The following is an 18,137-nucleotide window of genomic DNA, read 5'->3' on the forward strand; positions in this document are numbered from 1 at the left end:
CTCAATTATAAAATGGGCAAAAGATATGAAAAGACAGTTCTCTGAAGAGGAAATACAAATGGCCAAGAAACACATGAAAAAAAGTTCAGCTTCACTAGCTATTGGAGAGATGCAAATTAAGACCACAATGAGATACCATCTCACACCAATTAGAATGGCTGCCATTAAACAAACAGGAAACTACAAATGCTGGAGGGGATGTGGAGAAATTGGAACTCTTATTCATTGTTGGTGGGACTGTATAATGGTTCAGCCACTCTGGAAGTCAGTCTGGCAGTTTCTTAGAAAACTAGATATAGAGATACCCTTCGATCCAGCGATTGCACTTCTCGGTATATACCCGGAAGATCGGAAAGCAGTGACACGAACAGATATCTGCACGCCAATGTTCATAGCAGCATTATTCACAATTGCCAACAGATGGAAACAACCCAAATGCCCTTCAACAGATGAGTGGATAAATAAAATGTGGTATATACACACGATGGAATACTACGCGGCAGTAAGAAGGAATGATCTCGTGAAACATATGACAACATGGATGAACCTTGAAGACATAATGCTGAGTGAAATAAGCCAGGCACAAAAAGAGAAATATTATATGCTACCACTAATGTGAACTTTGAAAAATGTAAAACAAATGGTTTATAATGTAGAATGTAGGGGAACTAGCAGTAGAGAGCAATTAAGGAAGGGGGAACAATAATCCAAGAAGAACAAATAAGCTATTTAACGTTCTGGGGATGCCCAGAAATGACTATGGTCTGTTAATTTCTGATGGATGTAGTAGGAACAAGTTCACTGAAATCTTGCTATATTATGTAACTTTCTTGGGGTAAAGTAGGAACATGTTGGAAGTTAAGCAGTTATCTTAGGTTAGTTGTCTTTTTCTTACTCCCTGGTTATGGTCTCTTTGAAATGTTCTTTTATTGTATGTTTGTTTTCTTTTTAACTTTTTTTTCATACAGTTGATTTAAAAAAGAAGGGAAAGTTAAAAAAAAAAAAGAAAAAAGAAAAAAGACAAACAAGGAAAAAAAAAAAAAAGATGTAGTGCCCCCTTGAGGAGCCTGTGGAGAATGCAGGGGTATTCGCCTACCCCACCTCCATGGTTGCTAACATGACCACAGACATAGGGGACTGGTGGTTTGATGGGTTGAGCCCTCTACCATAAGTTTTACCCTTGGGAAGACGGTTGCTGCAAAGGAGAGGCTAGGCCTCCCTGTATTTGTGCCTAAGAGTCTCCTCCTGAATGCCTCTTTGTTGCTCAGATGTGGCCCTCTCTCTCTGGCTAAGCCAACTTGAAAGGTGAAATCACTGCCCTCCCCCCTACGTGGGATCAGACACCCAGGGAAGTAAATCTCCCTGGCAACGTGGAATATGACTCCCGGGGAGGAATGTAGACCCGGCATCGTGGGATGGAGAACATCTTCTTGACCAAAAGGGGGATGTGAAAGGAAATGAAATAAGCTTCGGTGGCAGAGAGATTCCAAAACGAGCCGAGAGATCACTCTGGTGGGCACTCTTACGCACACTTTAGACAACCTTTTTTAGGTTCTAAAGAATTGGGGTAGCTGGTGGTGGATACCTGAAACTATCAAACTACAACCCAGAACCCATGAATCTCGAAGACAGTTGTATAAAAATGTAGCTTATGAGGGGTGACAGTGGGATTGGGAATGCCATAAGGACCAGACTCCACTTTGTCTAGTTTATGGATGGATGTGTAGAAAAGTAGGGGAAGCAAACAAACAGACAAAGGTACCCAGTGTTCTTTTTTACTTCAATTGCTCTTTTTCACTCTAATTATTATTCTTGTTATTTTTGTGTGTGTGCTAATGAAGGTGTCAGGGATTGATTTAGGTGATGAATGTACAACTATGTAATGGTACTGTAAACAATCGAAAATACAATTTGTTTTGTATGACTGCGTGGTATGTGAATATATCTCAATAAAATGATGATTAAAAAAAAAAAAAAAAGTGCTGGATCCCAAAAAAAAAAAAAAAAAAAAAAAAGAAATTCATTCAGATACCAAGTAGTTACTGACTATATACTATATTCCCTGGTCTTTTCACACTGAATATACAAAGGCGAGTAAAATACTCTTTCTACCCTCATGCAGCTTAAAATTTAAGAAAGGAGAAAGATACATTGAAAAATAACTGGATACAATATAAGAATTAAATAACAAAAGTATGAACAAAATATGGAAATCACAGTGAAAGCAACTGACATTGCCTGGGGGAATCAGAGGTGATTTTGCAACAGGGTTGACATGTGAGCAGAATTTCAAAGGGTAAATGGAAATCTATCAGGTCAAAGAAGACTGAAAAGACATGAGAGGCAAAAGGAACAATAAAAACAAAGACATGAATCCATAAAAGATATGCTATGTTTGAGGAACAAGGAGAAGTCCAATATGGGGAGTGATCATAAGTGCAAGAAAAGAGACTTCAGAAGAAGTAAGTATAATTTTACTATAAAAACTTAGTAAAATTACCTAAGCTAAAACATTTGGGCAACAATCTGAAGTATTCAAAAGATGAGTAACATGATCAAGTTTGTGTAATAAAGTAAAATTCTTATAAAATAAATTATTATAGAGTCTAACACAAAGCAGGCTCAATTAGTGGTGCTGTTATTAATACTAAAACCTCTATGATATAACAAAAAGATCACCTTATGTCTTTGATAGTTGCTCGTTTCAAGGGGTCAACCTGCAACATATGCATCAGGAGAGTGGCAATAGAACGATTGAGATATTCTGGTATATAAAAAACACCCCCTCGGATCTTCTTAAATAACGTAGGTACGTGCTCATCATCAAATGGGAGAGTGCCACAAAGAAGAGCATATAAAATAACACCACAGCTCCAGATGTCAACTTCAGGACCTGCATACAATCTAAACAAAAGGATGACAACACAGACCTGAAATGTAAATGTCACCTTTTCTCATCTATATGTACCCTGCTTCTCCATATTTACAGAATAAACTCAGTATATATTGATTTTTTAGGTCCTTAATGAAGACCATGGCTACTCCCCAACTACTCAATGGTTGCTCCCCACAGAGAATAAACAGTCTAATCAGTATTCAAGTGTGCCAACAGAAAATACTATTTTATTTATTTGTTACAAACTCCATTTAACTGTAACTTACTGACAAATTTAAAAATGTGAAACTTTCTATGGTTAAATTTTCATGGAAACATCACAGCAGATGACCTTAAACTTGAAAAAACACTACCGAAGTATATCGGCTAAATCTTTATCATAGTAACATAATAAGAAAGAAAATGCATGCATAATAGATTCTCTGCACTGGCACACCTGTTTTAAAAAATATTTGAAACATTGAAGAACCTAACTAGTCCGATCACATTCTCTTTAACAGTTATATACCCTTTACCATCCTGAGTACCCAGTACTATCATAGTAGTAGGATCCTGGGACTAAAATTAGCTTGTTAGCTGTTTTGCTGGAGATAACCTCTGCCTACAATGTTATTCCTTTTTTCTTTCATCTTTCTACAGCAGTAAACTTCCTGAAAGGATACTACAAAACTCAAACCTGGGTCTGAGGTAACAAAGTAAACTCCACAATTCCAATTAAAAGAACATAATCTGATTGTATAAAAACTGCTGTCCATCATTTACATCATTTGCTTTACTGTCCAAACTGTATATCTGCTACTTACAATAACACTTTTTTCTGTATATTCTAATAGTAATGTTAATTTCATAAAGTACAAATTTACCACTGTTGAAAAACTTGAGTTTAGCACTACAATCTGTATAAACATTTAAAAATGGACAGTAAGTTACAAAAGTAGTTACACATCCCCCACTCACACAGTTTCATTTCAGAAAATACTGTCCCCCAAAATTTCATTCTTCCAAAAACAAAATATAAAACAACACTCTCTATATTATAAAATAATATGTAAAGTATTACTAAAGGACTGTCTGATAAGTAAATAATAACACTAGATTAAACTTTGTAACAAATGCTTTATCTGCATTTTCCTTAATTAAAGAGATGTTAAGTCAAGGTCTGTTTCAGTCATTTTTTAATAAGAAGAACTCCTTAAATATATTCATAACAAAATCTAAATGAAATATTTTTAAAAATTTTAATATAACCAGTCTACCCTTCAGTTGTGTTAATCTTATCTTCCAAAGGGAATACACCATAGTTAAATGCTGTCAGAATGAAGCCAAGATAACAAAAATCTTACTCTTCACTGATTTATTACCTGCCTGAGATGACTTCAGGTGCTGCATAATTTGGGGATCCACAACTAGTACGTAGAAATTCACCATCTGACATCATATTGGATAACCCTGAAAATAAAGGTAATATTTATCTGGTGCTAAATATTTTTAAAAGTAAACGCAGATAAATACATGAGGAAAATAAATAGTCTTTAATGCTCCATACCTCCTTTTTAAAAGTTATTTTAAAAAGCAGTTGAAATAATCTTTTAGACTGGAAAGAGACCATGGTGCTTACACCAGGACAAAAAAAGTTAAGGCACAACACGTGTGATTGGAATTAAATTCCCTTTCTAAATTAAAATGTTGATGCACTTCCCAAATACGAAATTATTCTAAATTATATCAAGTTTACCAAAAATAAAAGGATCAAAATATTATCATTTACCTACTTCTACAGTTGAAAGAAGTAAAATAGAGACTTATTACATTTTCATACTATGCTTTCAAAAGCTTTTTAAAACTCCGTAAGTAGAAATCAGACAGGCCCCAATTTAAAAATAGATTGTGTTCCAAAAGTTTGTTTTTTTTTTAATTTAGAAAGCTTTAATTCAATGTATAAATAAATAATTTATTGCACCGAAAATTTAGTTGTACTAGAGTACTAATTGTGTTTCATGATTTGGAGTAGGAAGAGAAATAGGAAAACTAGTTTCCTGTTGTTTATATTAAAGACAATGTATAGAAAATGTAAAATAGACAAAGTTGAACTTTAGCACCTTTCCATCTCTTCCTACAATCTCACACTTTCTAATCCTTTTCCCAAACACCCTACTATGGTTCCCTTTCAAGGCATGTGCTTCCCTAGAAAGTATTTAGTATTTACATTTCACTTTTTTCTTCTACCACTGATGAAAATTCCTACTCTCTCACCAAGTTGTTAGGACATATGCTATGCTGTGATCCACTGACTTCTCCATAGGTAGATCCAGAAGGATTTATATATAAAACTGCCTGCAAATTTTCATGTATATATGTTTATTGCATTTACCAGGAAGAGTGCCCATACTTTCATCAGATTTTCAAAGGGGTCTGGGACCCATCCCCTGCAAAAATCAGTTACGTATCATTTCATTAGGAAGACACAGATTGAACTGATTTACCATGACCATAGTCCTCTATCTCTTAGAGACGCAATTGCATTTTTTTAAAGTGTGTTTAAATGAGAGGCCAAGCTAACGTGGAGACTATGCTACTAATCCCTTTTTATGTACAGGATTCACAATGTCAAAATTGAGAGGTCTCAGTTCTTTAACGGCTGTTACTGACAACCTTTAAAAGGTGGTTAGTACATTTTTGAACACCCCACAAGTTACATACCAAAATCAGCTATCTTGGCATTCATGTGTGCATCCAATAGTACATTCTCTGGTTTCAGGTCTCGATGAACAACCATATGCCTATGACAGTAATCCACAGCAGAAAGAATTTGCTGGAAGAGTCGCCTGGCTTCCATCTCTTCAACCTATCAAGTATAAAAGAAACTGCATTAAGAATACCTGCGACATCTACACAGCAAGAGTTTTAGTTCCATAATTAGACTTAACATAATGATTGAGCTGATTAGAATTCTGTTGGAATTCTCAACAAAACAAAAGCAAACAAACCAAAAACCTGCATTAAATCTCGACATGTCAATCAACTGTTTTTTCTTTCCAGGCAATATTTAACTTTCAATTAATAGTTACTAAATAAGTACAATGTTTTGGGGAATCAACAATAAAACATGATCTAAAACAGAACTTAATTTGAAAGTAGTAAGAAAATGAAATAATTATAGCTTCAACATGACCTTATGAAACAGATTTTTCATTCTGAAAAGCATAGGCACCGTACTGGCCATTAAGTGGAACATATTTCCTAAAATCAAAAGGTATACTATTTAAAAAGTAAAATTTGTCTAATATGCTATATACTTGGTTGGCCATTATTACAGAAACAACCCTGATTTTTGAAGATATCTTGTGGTTTGCTATTTTCCAATACTTTTCTCTTTTTTAGTTTAGGGAATTAATGTTCTAGATAGTGTGTTACTCACCCGTCCATGTTTACAGATGTAGTCAAATAATTCACCACCAGACACATATTCCATTACCATAAAAAAATCCGTTGGAGTACTGATCACCTGGTATCTTTTTTGTAAATGAAAAAAAGTTAATAAAAAAATGTCACTTTAAAACCAAAATCAATCCAATGTATGTATCTATTCTTGTTACAATTTTACCTTCCAGTGTTTCACAAAATACTAAATGGCAACCAATTACATATTATCAAAATAATCACAGAGCTAAGAACATAGAGCTCTACAAAATTCATTTACTTCCTGAGAATAATGCACTTTCCTTCAAATCCTCTCTTTCATGTTTACATAATCTTCAAAAATCCTTCATTCTTCAACAATTACATTAAGCATCCAATATTTTTGGACATGTGAAATAACAAAGGGATGCAATTAGCAAAATCCAGAAAGTGAACAAAGGACCCTTTCTTCAATGAAAAAATTTTCAAGGAAAAAAGGGAGAAGGGAAAGTATAGATTAAAAGTAATTTAAGAGAGAGAGAGGATCCAAGATGGCCAGTTAGGGAGAGGATGGGCTCACTTTTCTCCCCCGGAAACTACTAGGAATCAAGCAGAAACTATCCACAACAACTAATTTGGGGCTCTGGAAATCGGGGGAAGTGCTCTACAACACCCAGGAAAGTGCAGAATGGAGAGAGAGAGAACAGCGGTGAGAGACTGTAACACCCCCCCCCCCCAAACCCCCAGCCCCAGCTCCAGGAGCCATCCCCCACTCTTGGGGCAGAAAGCAGTTGCTTTTCCAGTCTCTGGCCAGGGGGCAGCTCCAGACTCAAAGAGCAGTTGAGGTCAACTCTCCCCAAAACAGGGTGGGATACAATCTAGAACTGTACCAGCTTTTGCCGACAAATTTGGACTGCTGGAACCTCAGGTGGTTACAACCTGCCCCACCCAGCCTGGCTACCCCATCATCAAGAGTCCCCAGGGAGCCTCTCAGTCTTCTGAGGGCTGAGGGGAATAGGTTTCCAAAGAGTGCCATCTGCTGGCAGATGAGGAAAGTGCACCTCCAGGAGAAACCTAAAAGGCTTTTGGGTGAAGATGGCCATATGCTAGGCAAGTCAATAAAGTGCACACTTGGGGGAGGAGAATTAAAGGCTTTTATTCATCTTTACCTGACCTTCTCCCCCGGGCCCTGTGGAGCTGGTGTGTGGCCCCTTTACAGGTCCCTGGCCCAATCCTGGTTGGGTAATACAGAATGGATAAAAAATATATAAGCCATCTATTGCTGTCTAGAAGAGAAGCACCTGAGACCCAAAGATACAAATAGGATGAAAGTGAAAGAAGGGAAAAAGATATTCCATGCAAATAGTATTCAAAATAAAAGCAGGGGTAGCAATACTAATATCAGATAAAAATAGACTTTAAATACAAAGCTGTTACAAGGGACAAAAGACATTATATATGAATAAAAGAGGCAAAACACCAAGAAGAAATAACAATCATCAATATATATGCACCTAACCAGGGTGCCCCCAAGTACAGGAGACAAACACTAGCAAAACTAAAGGGAGAAATAGATACCTCTACAATAATAGGAGGATTCTGCAATATAACTCTAACAACAACAGATAAAACATCTAGAAAGAGAATCAATAAGGGAGTACTTGAATAAATTGATAAATGAATTAGATCCAACAGACACACATTAAACAATACATCCCAAGACAGCAGGATATATATTCTTCTCAAGTGTTCATGGATCATTTTCCAGAATAGACCACATAGGGGTCACAAATCAGGTCTTAACAAATTGAAAAAGATCAATTATACAAAGCACTTTCTCTGATCATAATGGAATGAAGCTGGAAGTCAACAATAGGCAGAGAACTGGAAAATTCACAAATATATGGAGGTTAAAGAACACACTTAAGCAATCAGTGGGTCAAAGAAGAAATTGCAAGAGAAATCAATAAATATCTTGTGACAAACAAAAATGAGAACACAACATATCAAAACTTATGGAATGCAGCAAAGGCAGTGTTGAGAGGGAAATGCACAGCCCTAAATGCCTACACTAAATAGAAGAGCTAAAATCAAAGAGAAGATGCAAATACATAAAATTAGAAATGAGGTGTAACATTACTACTGAACCCACAGAAATAAAAAAGACCATAAGAGGATAATGAACAACTGTACAAGCTAGACAACTTAGGTGAAATGGACAATTTTCTAGAAACATGCAAACAACCCACAATGACTCCAGAAGAAAGAGAAGAGCTTAACAAACCAATCACAAGTAAAGAGATCCAATCAGTCATCAAAAACCTCACAATAAAGAAAAGCCCAGTGATGCAGGGGGAATGATAACCCAACAAGAACAGATAAGCTAGTAAATTTAACATTCTGGGAATGCCCAGAAATGACTACGGTTTGTTAATTTCTGATGGGTATGGTAGGAACAAGTTCACAGAAATGTTGCTATATTAGGTTATTTTCTTGGGGTAGAGTAGGAACATGTTGGAAGTAAAGTAGTTATTTTAGGTTAGTTGTCTTTTTCTTACTCCCTTGTTATGGTTTGTTTGAAATGTTTTCTTATTGTATGTTTTTTTTAGTTTTTTTTAGTTTTTTTTATATAGTTAATAGTTAATTTTTAAAAAATAGTTAATTAAAAAAGAAAACAAAAACAATGAAAAAATATGCAGGGCCCCCCTGAGGAGCTGTTGGAGAATGCAGGGGTTTTGGGCTTCCCCACCTCAATGGTTGCTGATGTGCTCACAGACATAGGGGACTGGTGGTTTGATGGATTGAGCCCTCTACCACGGGACTTGCCCTTGGCAAGACTGTTGCCTCAAGGCAGAGGCTAGGCCTCCCTATAACTGTGCCTAAGAGCCTCCCCCCGAATGCCTCGTTATTGCTCAGATGTGGCCCTCTCTCTCCAGCTAAGCCAACTTGGCAGGTGAAATCACTGTCCTCCCCGTTACGTGGGATCTAACACCCCGGGGAGTGAATCTCCCTGGCAACGTGGAATATGACTCCCAGGGAGGAATCTAGACCCGGCATCATGGGATTGAGAACATCTTCTTGACCAAAAGGCGGATGTGAAAGGGAGTTTCAGTGGCAGAGAGATTCCAAAAAGAGCCGAGAGGTCACTCTGATGGGCACCCTAATGCACAATATAGACAACCCTTTATAGGTTTTAATGAATTGGAATAGCTAGCAGTAAATACCTGAAACTATCAAAACTACAACCCAGAACCCATGAATCTTGAAGACGATTGTATAAAAATGTAGCTTATGAGAGGTGACAATGTGATTGGGAAAGCCATATGGACCACACTCCCCTTTGTCCAGTGTATGGATGAATGATTAGAAAAATGGGGACAAAAAAAGACAAAAAAAAAAAAAAAAAAGGCACCGAGTGTTCTTTTTTACTTTAATTATTCTTTTTCACTTTAATTTTTATTCTTATTAATTTTGTGTGTGTGGTAATGAAAATGTTCAAAAATTAATTTTTGTGATGAACACACAACTACATAATGGTACTGTGAACAATTGAATGTATGCTTTGTATGACTGCATGATAGGTGAATATATCTCAATAAAAATGAATTTAAAAAAAAGAAAAAAAAAGAAAAGAAAAGAAAAGCCTGGAATCAGATGGCTTCTGGTGAACTCTACCAACCATTCCAAAAAGAATTAATGCCAATCCTGCTCAAACTCTTCCAGAAAATTGAAGAGGAGGGAATATTACCTAACTCATTCTATGAAGCCAACATCATCCTAATACCAAAACCAGATAAAGATACTGTGAGAAAGGAAAATTACAGCCCGGTCTCTCTAATGAATATAGATGCAAAAAGCCTGAATAAAAAATGTGCAAATCAAACCCAACAGCATATTAAAAGAATTATATACCATGATGAAGTGGGTTTTATCTCAGTTATGCAATAGTGGTTCAACACAGGAAAATGAATATATCACATACCATATTAACAAATTGAAGGAGAAAAACCACATGATTATCTAGATTGATGCAGAAAAGGCATTTGACAAAATCCAGTATCCCTTCTTGATAAAAACACTTCATAAGATAGAAACAGAAGAAAACTGCCTCAACATGATAAAGAGCATACATGAAAAACCCACAGTTAACATCATACTCAATGGTGAAAGACTTAAAGTTTCCTGTTGAGATTGGGAACAAGAGAAGGATACCTGCTGTCACCACTGTTATTCAACAATATACTAGAAGTTCTAGCTATAGCAATTAGGCAAGAAAAAGAAATACAAGGCATCCAAATTGGAAAGAAAGAAGTAAAACTTCCACTATTTGCAAATTAGATGATCCTATACCTAGAAAGTCCCAAATAATCTACAACAAAGCTACCAGACCTAATTAATGAGTTCAGCAAGATGACGGGATATAAGATTAACATGAAAAACCAGTAGTGTTTCTATATACTAGTAATGAGCAACCTGACAAGGAAGTCAGGGAAAAATTCCCATTTACAATAGCAACTAAAAGAATCTAATACATAGGAATAAATTTAAACATGGATGTAAAGGATCTCTACCCAGAAAACTATAAAATTTTGCTAAAAGATATCAAAAAAGACCTTAAATAGAAGGAAATTCTCTGTCCATGGATTGGAAGACTAAATATTGTTAAGATGTCAATTCTACCCTAACTGATTTACAGATTCAACGCAATCCCAATCAAAATTCCAACAGTCTACTTTGCAGAACTGGAAAAGCTAATTATTCAATTTATTTGGAAGGGTAAGGGGCCCCAAATAGCCAAAAACATCTTGAAACTGAAAACGAAGTTGGAGGACTCTCTCTTCCTGACTTTAAAGCATATTACAAAGTGATATAAACAGCATGGTATTAGCATAAAGATAGACATGTTGACCAATGGAATCAAACTGAGTGTTCAGAAACAGACCCTCAGATCTAGGGTTACTTGATTTTTGACAAGACTCCCAAATCTATCCAAGTAAGACAGAGCAGTATCTTCAACAAATGGTGCTGGGAGAACTGGATATCCATATCAAAAGAATAAAAGAAAACCTGTATCTTACACCTTATACAAAAACTAACTCAAAATATATCAAAGACATAAATTTAAAAGCCAGAACCATAAAACTCCTAGAAGAAAATGTAGGGAAGTATCTTCAAGATCTTGTGGTAGGAGGTGGTTTCTTAGACCTTACACCCAAAGCCCAAGCAATGAAAGAAAAAATAGACAAATGGGATCTCCTCAAATCTGAATACTTTTGAGATTCAAAGGACTTTGTCAAGAGGGTGAAAAGGCAGCCTACTCAATGGGAGAAAATATTCGGAAACCACACATAAAAGAGGAGTTTAATATGCAGGATATATAAATAGAACCTACAACTCAACAATAAAGACATAAACAACCAAATTTAAGAATGGGCAAGACATGAATAGACATTTTTCCAAAAAAGGATATACAAATTGCTAAAAAGCACATGAAAAGATGCTCATCTTTACTAGCTATTAAGGAAATGCAATTTAAAATTACAATGAAATATCATATCACACCTACTAGAATGGCCACTATTTGGAAAAAAAAAGAATACCACAAGTATTGGAGTGGATGTGGAGAAACAGGAACACTTATTCACTGTTGGTGGGAATGTAGAATAGACAGTTTGGCAGTTCCTCACAAAGCTAAGTATAGAACTGCCATATGATCTGGCAATCCCGCTACTACGTAAATACTCAGAAGATCTGAGAGCAAGGACATGAACATTGATTTGTGCACTAATGTTCACAGTGACATTATTGACAACTGCCAAAGGTGGAAACCACCCAGGTGTCCATCAACTCATGAATGGATAAACAAAATGTGGTTATATACATACAATGGAATATTATGCAGCTATAAGAAGAAATGAAGTCATAATACACATGAACACATGGATGAACTTGAGGACATTATGTTAAGTGAAATAAGTCAGACACAAAAGGACAAATACTGTATGACCTCACCAACATGAATTAAATATAACTAGCAAACTCACAGTGTTAATATCTAGAACATAGGTCACTAGAAGATACAATGAGGGCAGAGATTGGGGAGCTGATGCTTAATTTGTTCAGAATATGTAATAAGGATGATTGTAAATGTTTGGAAATGAATGGTGGTAATGGCACCACTTATAGTGAACGTAACTAATAGCGATGATATGTAGGTGTGATTGTGGTTAAAGGTCATGTATGCACTAGAAGAAAGTAGAGGATGAAACACAGGACTGCATAAGATAGTAAACCCTCTTCAGGGTGAAAATGTCATAGAATTGATTGTGATGATGAATGCCCAAATCTGTGACTATACTAGAAGACACTGATTATCCACTGTACATGGATTTTATGGTATGTGAATTTATCTCAATAAACTGCTTCCAAAATGTAACTTAAAAGACATTCTGACCAATTATGATCTATGGGCTGTGTTTTGGTCTAGGTTCAAACAAATCACTTTTAAAATCATTTATGAAATAATCAAGAAATTCTGAATACATGACCATATGGTTGATAATGTTACTGTTAATTCTTTTAACATTTTAAGCATGCTAATGGTATTACATTTATGCTCTTTAATTAAAAAAACAGCACTTGAGCACTTAACTTTTAGAATAGATATTGAAGAGCTTACAGATTAAAAACAAAGTTTGAGATTTAGTTCAAAATAAAGTGGAGTGGAGGATGTGGGAGGAAGCAGATAAAACAATACACTGACAATTGTTGAGGCTGAATGCCAGATACAGGGAGCTTCATTACTTTTATATCCATAAAAATTTTCATAATAAAAAAGTTAGAAGATACATGTGAGTATGTATGTGTGTGTGTGTGTCTGTGTGTATATACACACACACACATATATATATTGCTTTGGTAATTTGTCCATCCAGGTGGGGCATCTTTAATTAACATGCACCAAGATAAATATATGCTAGCTAGTAGACCTGGTTACTATTTGTCATTAAAGAGAGGAAAATGGCCAGGAAGTCTGTGATATAACAATATACTATAAATTTAAGAAAGGATATATAATACATATATAAAATACTCAAAAAAATAAGATATTAGAAATATAGTATTGAAAATGAGAGTACAGATTTTCAGAAGAAATATTTCTGGTATTAATCATTACTCTTTGGGATGAAACACAGCAAGATATCTCACTTTATATAAAATAAATGAATATAACTAAGGAATAAGGTTAAGACTACTTCAAATAAACTACAGAAAAGGAATTTTACCTGAGAATTCTAGCAGAAATGGTTTTATAAAAGCTATCCTAATAGCCTCCAAACTCTTAATGAAATAAACTGAATAGTGTAGGGCAGGAGCATCCACTGTGTCACCTCACTGTATGATGATCTGATTAACAGAATTCTTAATTTCTTTTTTACTCTATACATCTTTGTGGAATAAGAGAAAAGAATGGATAAAATCCCAATCTGTAAATTTAGGTGCTGATTCCCCAGAGTATATCATAGTATTCAACAGATATTGTTGGATTGTATTATTTCATGAAACCTGTAACTCTCCTGCAGTCACTGTCCACACTGAAGGCCATTCCAGAGCAATGAAAACCATAGCTATTATTTACTGAGCACTTACTATGTGTCAGGCACTAGGCTAAGTGCCTCACATGTAGCTTCATTAATCTTCATAACAACTGTATGAGATATTATTTTTAGTATTATAATTGAAGAAACTAAACCATAGAAAGGTTTAAAAAAAAAAAAAAGTACCCAGTATCTCCAAACTGTTACATGACGACACACTATATATTGAGCACCTACTTGTATTGTACTGAGTACCTACTATGTGAGATCAGGAGTTCTTCCCTCTATTCATGGAGCTTACAGTCTAATGAGGAACCAGACATTAGACAAACATTCTTTTCAAAACAAAAATCTGTTCTTCAGTAGCCTCCTAATTAAAAATTTTCAGGGGCTTCCTACTGTTCTAGGACCCGAATAAATAAGGCCCATGCCTAGCTCTCTTGTTTTTTTCTTAACTTTGATTCCAAACATTGTAGTCACACTATTTCTTTTAGATACGTGATCATGTGGAGCTTCCTCCTCCACATCACCTTTGTTATAAACTGCTTCCACTAACCGAAACCCTATAGCATGACCCCTATGCCACTCTTCAACTGGTTACTAGTTATCCTTCAGATCTCCACTTAAAGGACACTTCCTAAATCTATGGCAGGTTCCTTTTTGCCCTCACAGAAGCATTTCCCTTATCTTCAGAGCACTTTCCTTGGTTTGTAATTATATGTGTATTATTATGATTATTTGATTAATGACTGTACACCTAGCAAAGTGCCTGTAACAAAATGGGTATTCAAATAAATATATGGTGAATGAATTAGGACTTTGAAGTAATGTGAGCAACTTGGAGCCAGAATCAGAGATATCTGAGACTGAAAAATTATGGCAAATCTTCAACCCATAAAATTTTAATTAATCATAATGGGGTGGGGAAAAAGGAAAACATGACTTCTAGAAGAGGGAAGATTTAAGAAAACAGCATCCTGGTTTTTTTTTCCATAACAATATGCCTTTCATATGAAGGTATATTAATGATTTAGTGGAAAGGGCAAATTCCAGGATTATGTTCTAAGCCTGACCCTAGCAAGCCAAATCTTTTGTATTCTCTAAAGTAATAATTAATTATATTGAAGCATTATAAGAAATTTATCCTGGATCAAATACATGCCATCATTATTTTCTCAATACAGGAAAAAAATTAACTAAAGTGCTTTTCTAATTAAGAGAAAAAAATTCAATTATCCAGAAAATCCTATGTGTGTGTACATTATGGATAGCCACATTTATTTTTGGCAATATCCATAGAAAATGGCATATAAAACTCAAAGAAAAATAAAGCCTTCTAAAGACAGACAAAACTCAATACTCATGAGTGTACCTTTTTGGTTATATTATAAGTACTTTTTTTTTTTTTTTAATCATCATTTTATTGAGATATACTCACATACCACACAGTCATACAAAACAAATCGTACTTTCGATTGTTCACAGTACCATTACATGGTTGTACATTCATCACCTAAATCAATCCCTGACACCTTCATTAGCACACACACAAAAATAACAAGAATAATAATTAGAGTGAAAAAGAGCAATTGAAGCAAAAAAGAACACTGGGTACCCTTGTCTGTTTGTTTCCTTCCCCCATTTTTCTACCCATCCATCCACAAACTAGACAAACTGGAGCGTGGTCCTTATGGCTTTCCCAATCCCACTGTCACCCCTCATAAGCTACATTTTTATACAACTGTCTTCGAGATTCATGGGTTCTGGGTTGTAGTTTGATAGTTTCAGGTATCCACCACCAGCTACCCCAATTCTTTAGAACCTAAAAAGGGCCGTCCAAAGTGTGCGTAAGAGTGCCCTCCAGAGTGACCTCTCGGCTCGTTTTAGAATCTCTCTGCCACCGAAGCCCATTTCATTTCCTTTCACATCCCCCCCCTGGTCAAGAAGATGTTCTCCGTCCCACGATGCCGGGTCTACATTCCTCCCCGGGAGTCACACTCCACGTTGCCAGGGAGACTCACCCCCCCGGGCGTCCGATCCCACGCAGGGGGGAGGGCAGCGATTCCACCTTTCAAGTTGGCTTAGCCAGAGAGAGAGGGCCACATCTGAGCAACAAAGAGGCATTCAGGAGGAGACTCTTAGGCACAAATATAGGGAGGCCTAGCCTCTCCTTTGCAGCAACCGTCTTCCCAAGGGTAAAACTTATGGTAGAGGGCTCAACCCATCAAACCACCAGTCCCCTATGTCTGTGGTCATGTTAGCAACCATGGAGGTGGGGTAGGCGAATACCCCTGCATTCTCCAAAGGCTCCTCAAGGGGGCACTACATCTTTTTTTTTTCCTTGTTTTTCTTTCTTTTTTTTTTTTTTAACTTTCCCTTTTTTTTTAAATCAACTGTATGAAAAAAAAAGTTAAAAAGAAAACAAACATACAATAAAAGAACATTTCAAAGAGACCATAACAAGGGAGTAAGAAAAAGACAACTAACCTAAGATAACTGCTTAACTTCCAACATGTTCCTACTTTACCCCAAGAAAGTTACATAATATAGAAACATTTCTGTGAACTTGTTCCTACTATATCCATCAGAATTTAACAGACCATAGTCATTTCTGGGCATCCCCAGAACATTAAATAGCTTATCTGTTCTTCTTGGATTATTGTTCCCCCTTCCTTAATTGCTCTCTACTGCTAGTTCCCCTACATTCTACATTATAAACCATTTGTTTTACATTTTTCAAAGTTCACATTAGTGGTAGCATATAATATTTCTCTTATAAGTACTTTTAAATAGTATTTATGTAGTTATGTATACAGAATTTTTTTAATTAGAACTCAGATTCGTGGAGATGTAGTAATCATTATCCTTGGTTCATGATGCTCTACTGGTCCATGAATGGCCTGTTTTTATTTTGTTAATTAGTATTTTTAATACTATAATAAGCACCTGAGAACCCACCACCCAAACAACAAGTCAGGACCTTGACAATAACTTCCATTCAACCATATAGTCAACCTCCCCATCCATCTCTTTACTCCTCCACACCCAAGGTAACCATCATCCTGAATCCTCTGCTCATCCTTCCCCTGCTTAAACTTTTACATCATTTTATACATATATTTAGGTACACACATAGGGGTGTGGGTGTGTGTACACTCTCCTCCCTCTCCATATATATATATAAACATAAGCAAACATATTATTCATATTCATAGACATATTTTTATTTTGATTGTCAACTTTATAGAAAGTATCAAGCTATATATAATCTTTTGGGACTTAATTTATTACGGTTCATCCATATTTTGTTTTGTTATACTTATTCAATTTGACCATTCTATAATAGTCCATCGTATTTATTAAGCTACTCTCCTGTTAATAGGCTATTTATTCATCTACTCCACCATAAAGGTTATTTAGGCTGTTACTATAATTTTGCTTTAATAAAGAGTAGTGCTACAAACATTCTTGTACATGAGCAAGATTTCCTCTTTGGTATATCTCTATGAGTGGAATCGGTCATATGTGAATATTCAATTTTAGGAGATAATGCAACCTGTTTTCCAAAGATGCTTTAGCAATGTGTAAGAAGACTTGTAGATTTTCATATTCTCCAACACTTACAAAATACCATCTGCATTTCTTCTTTATGAAATGTTTGCTCGTGTTAGTCTCACATTTATTGTGTTGATGGTGCATTTATTTATGTGTACACATACTAGTGTGGTACTTTCTATGACATTCTAGAGTTTTGTCTTTTTTTGAACATTATAAAAGTATATATTTTCAACAATCAATTCAAATTGAATCTGGCTTTCAATTTCTCTGTAAATAGATTTGTGTGTATGTATTTCAAGGAATAATAACCTAAAAAATGTACATGTGTGCATATACATACATATGAATCTGTGTGTATGTATACACATCCATTATCATGCATGAAGCAATTTAACAAATTGTAAATGCAATCAAATATCCAGTTTCTTGACTAACTTAAAATGCTTTTTTGTTTTTAATTATATTTTTATTGAATTAGGATTCAAATACAATCCATACATTGGCAATAGTTGATGTGTCTCATGCCTTTTTTATCTACAGGTGCCCCTTCATCTCTGTTGACTTTCTCCTTTCATTCTTTTGTTGAAGAAACCAGTTGATCTGTCTCTTAGAGGATTCCAAATTTTCAATTTTTCTTTTTTAAAAATAATTTTTACATCTTTTTTTTTATTAAAGAAGTTGTAGGT

General features: G+C 35.4%; 1 protein-coding gene across 2 annotated transcripts in view; it reads right to left on the minus strand.

Moving 5' to 3' along the window:
- The window catches only part of PRKAA2 (protein kinase AMP-activated catalytic subunit alpha 2), a 114,031-nt gene that overhangs the window by 39,406 nt on the left and 56,488 nt on the right, over positions 1-18,137 (minus strand). For both annotated transcript variants that reach the window (XM_037827110.1, XM_037827111.1), the window contains exons 3-6: positions 6,315-6,408; positions 5,597-5,741; positions 4,258-4,345; positions 2,680-2,904 (exon numbers count right to left, since the gene is read on the minus strand). In XM_037827110.1, the coding sequence (XP_037683038.1) occupies positions 2,680-2,904; positions 4,258-4,345; positions 5,597-5,741; positions 6,315-6,408 (552 nt within the window). The remainder of the gene's footprint in view (positions 1-2,679; positions 2,905-4,257; positions 4,346-5,596; positions 5,742-6,314; positions 6,409-18,137) is intronic.

This window comes from Choloepus didactylus, chromosome 2 (genome assembly GCF_015220235.1).
Source record: "Choloepus didactylus isolate mChoDid1 chromosome 2, mChoDid1.pri, whole genome shotgun sequence".
Taxonomy (NCBI): domain Eukaryota; kingdom Metazoa; phylum Chordata; class Mammalia; order Pilosa; family Megalonychidae; genus Choloepus; species Choloepus didactylus.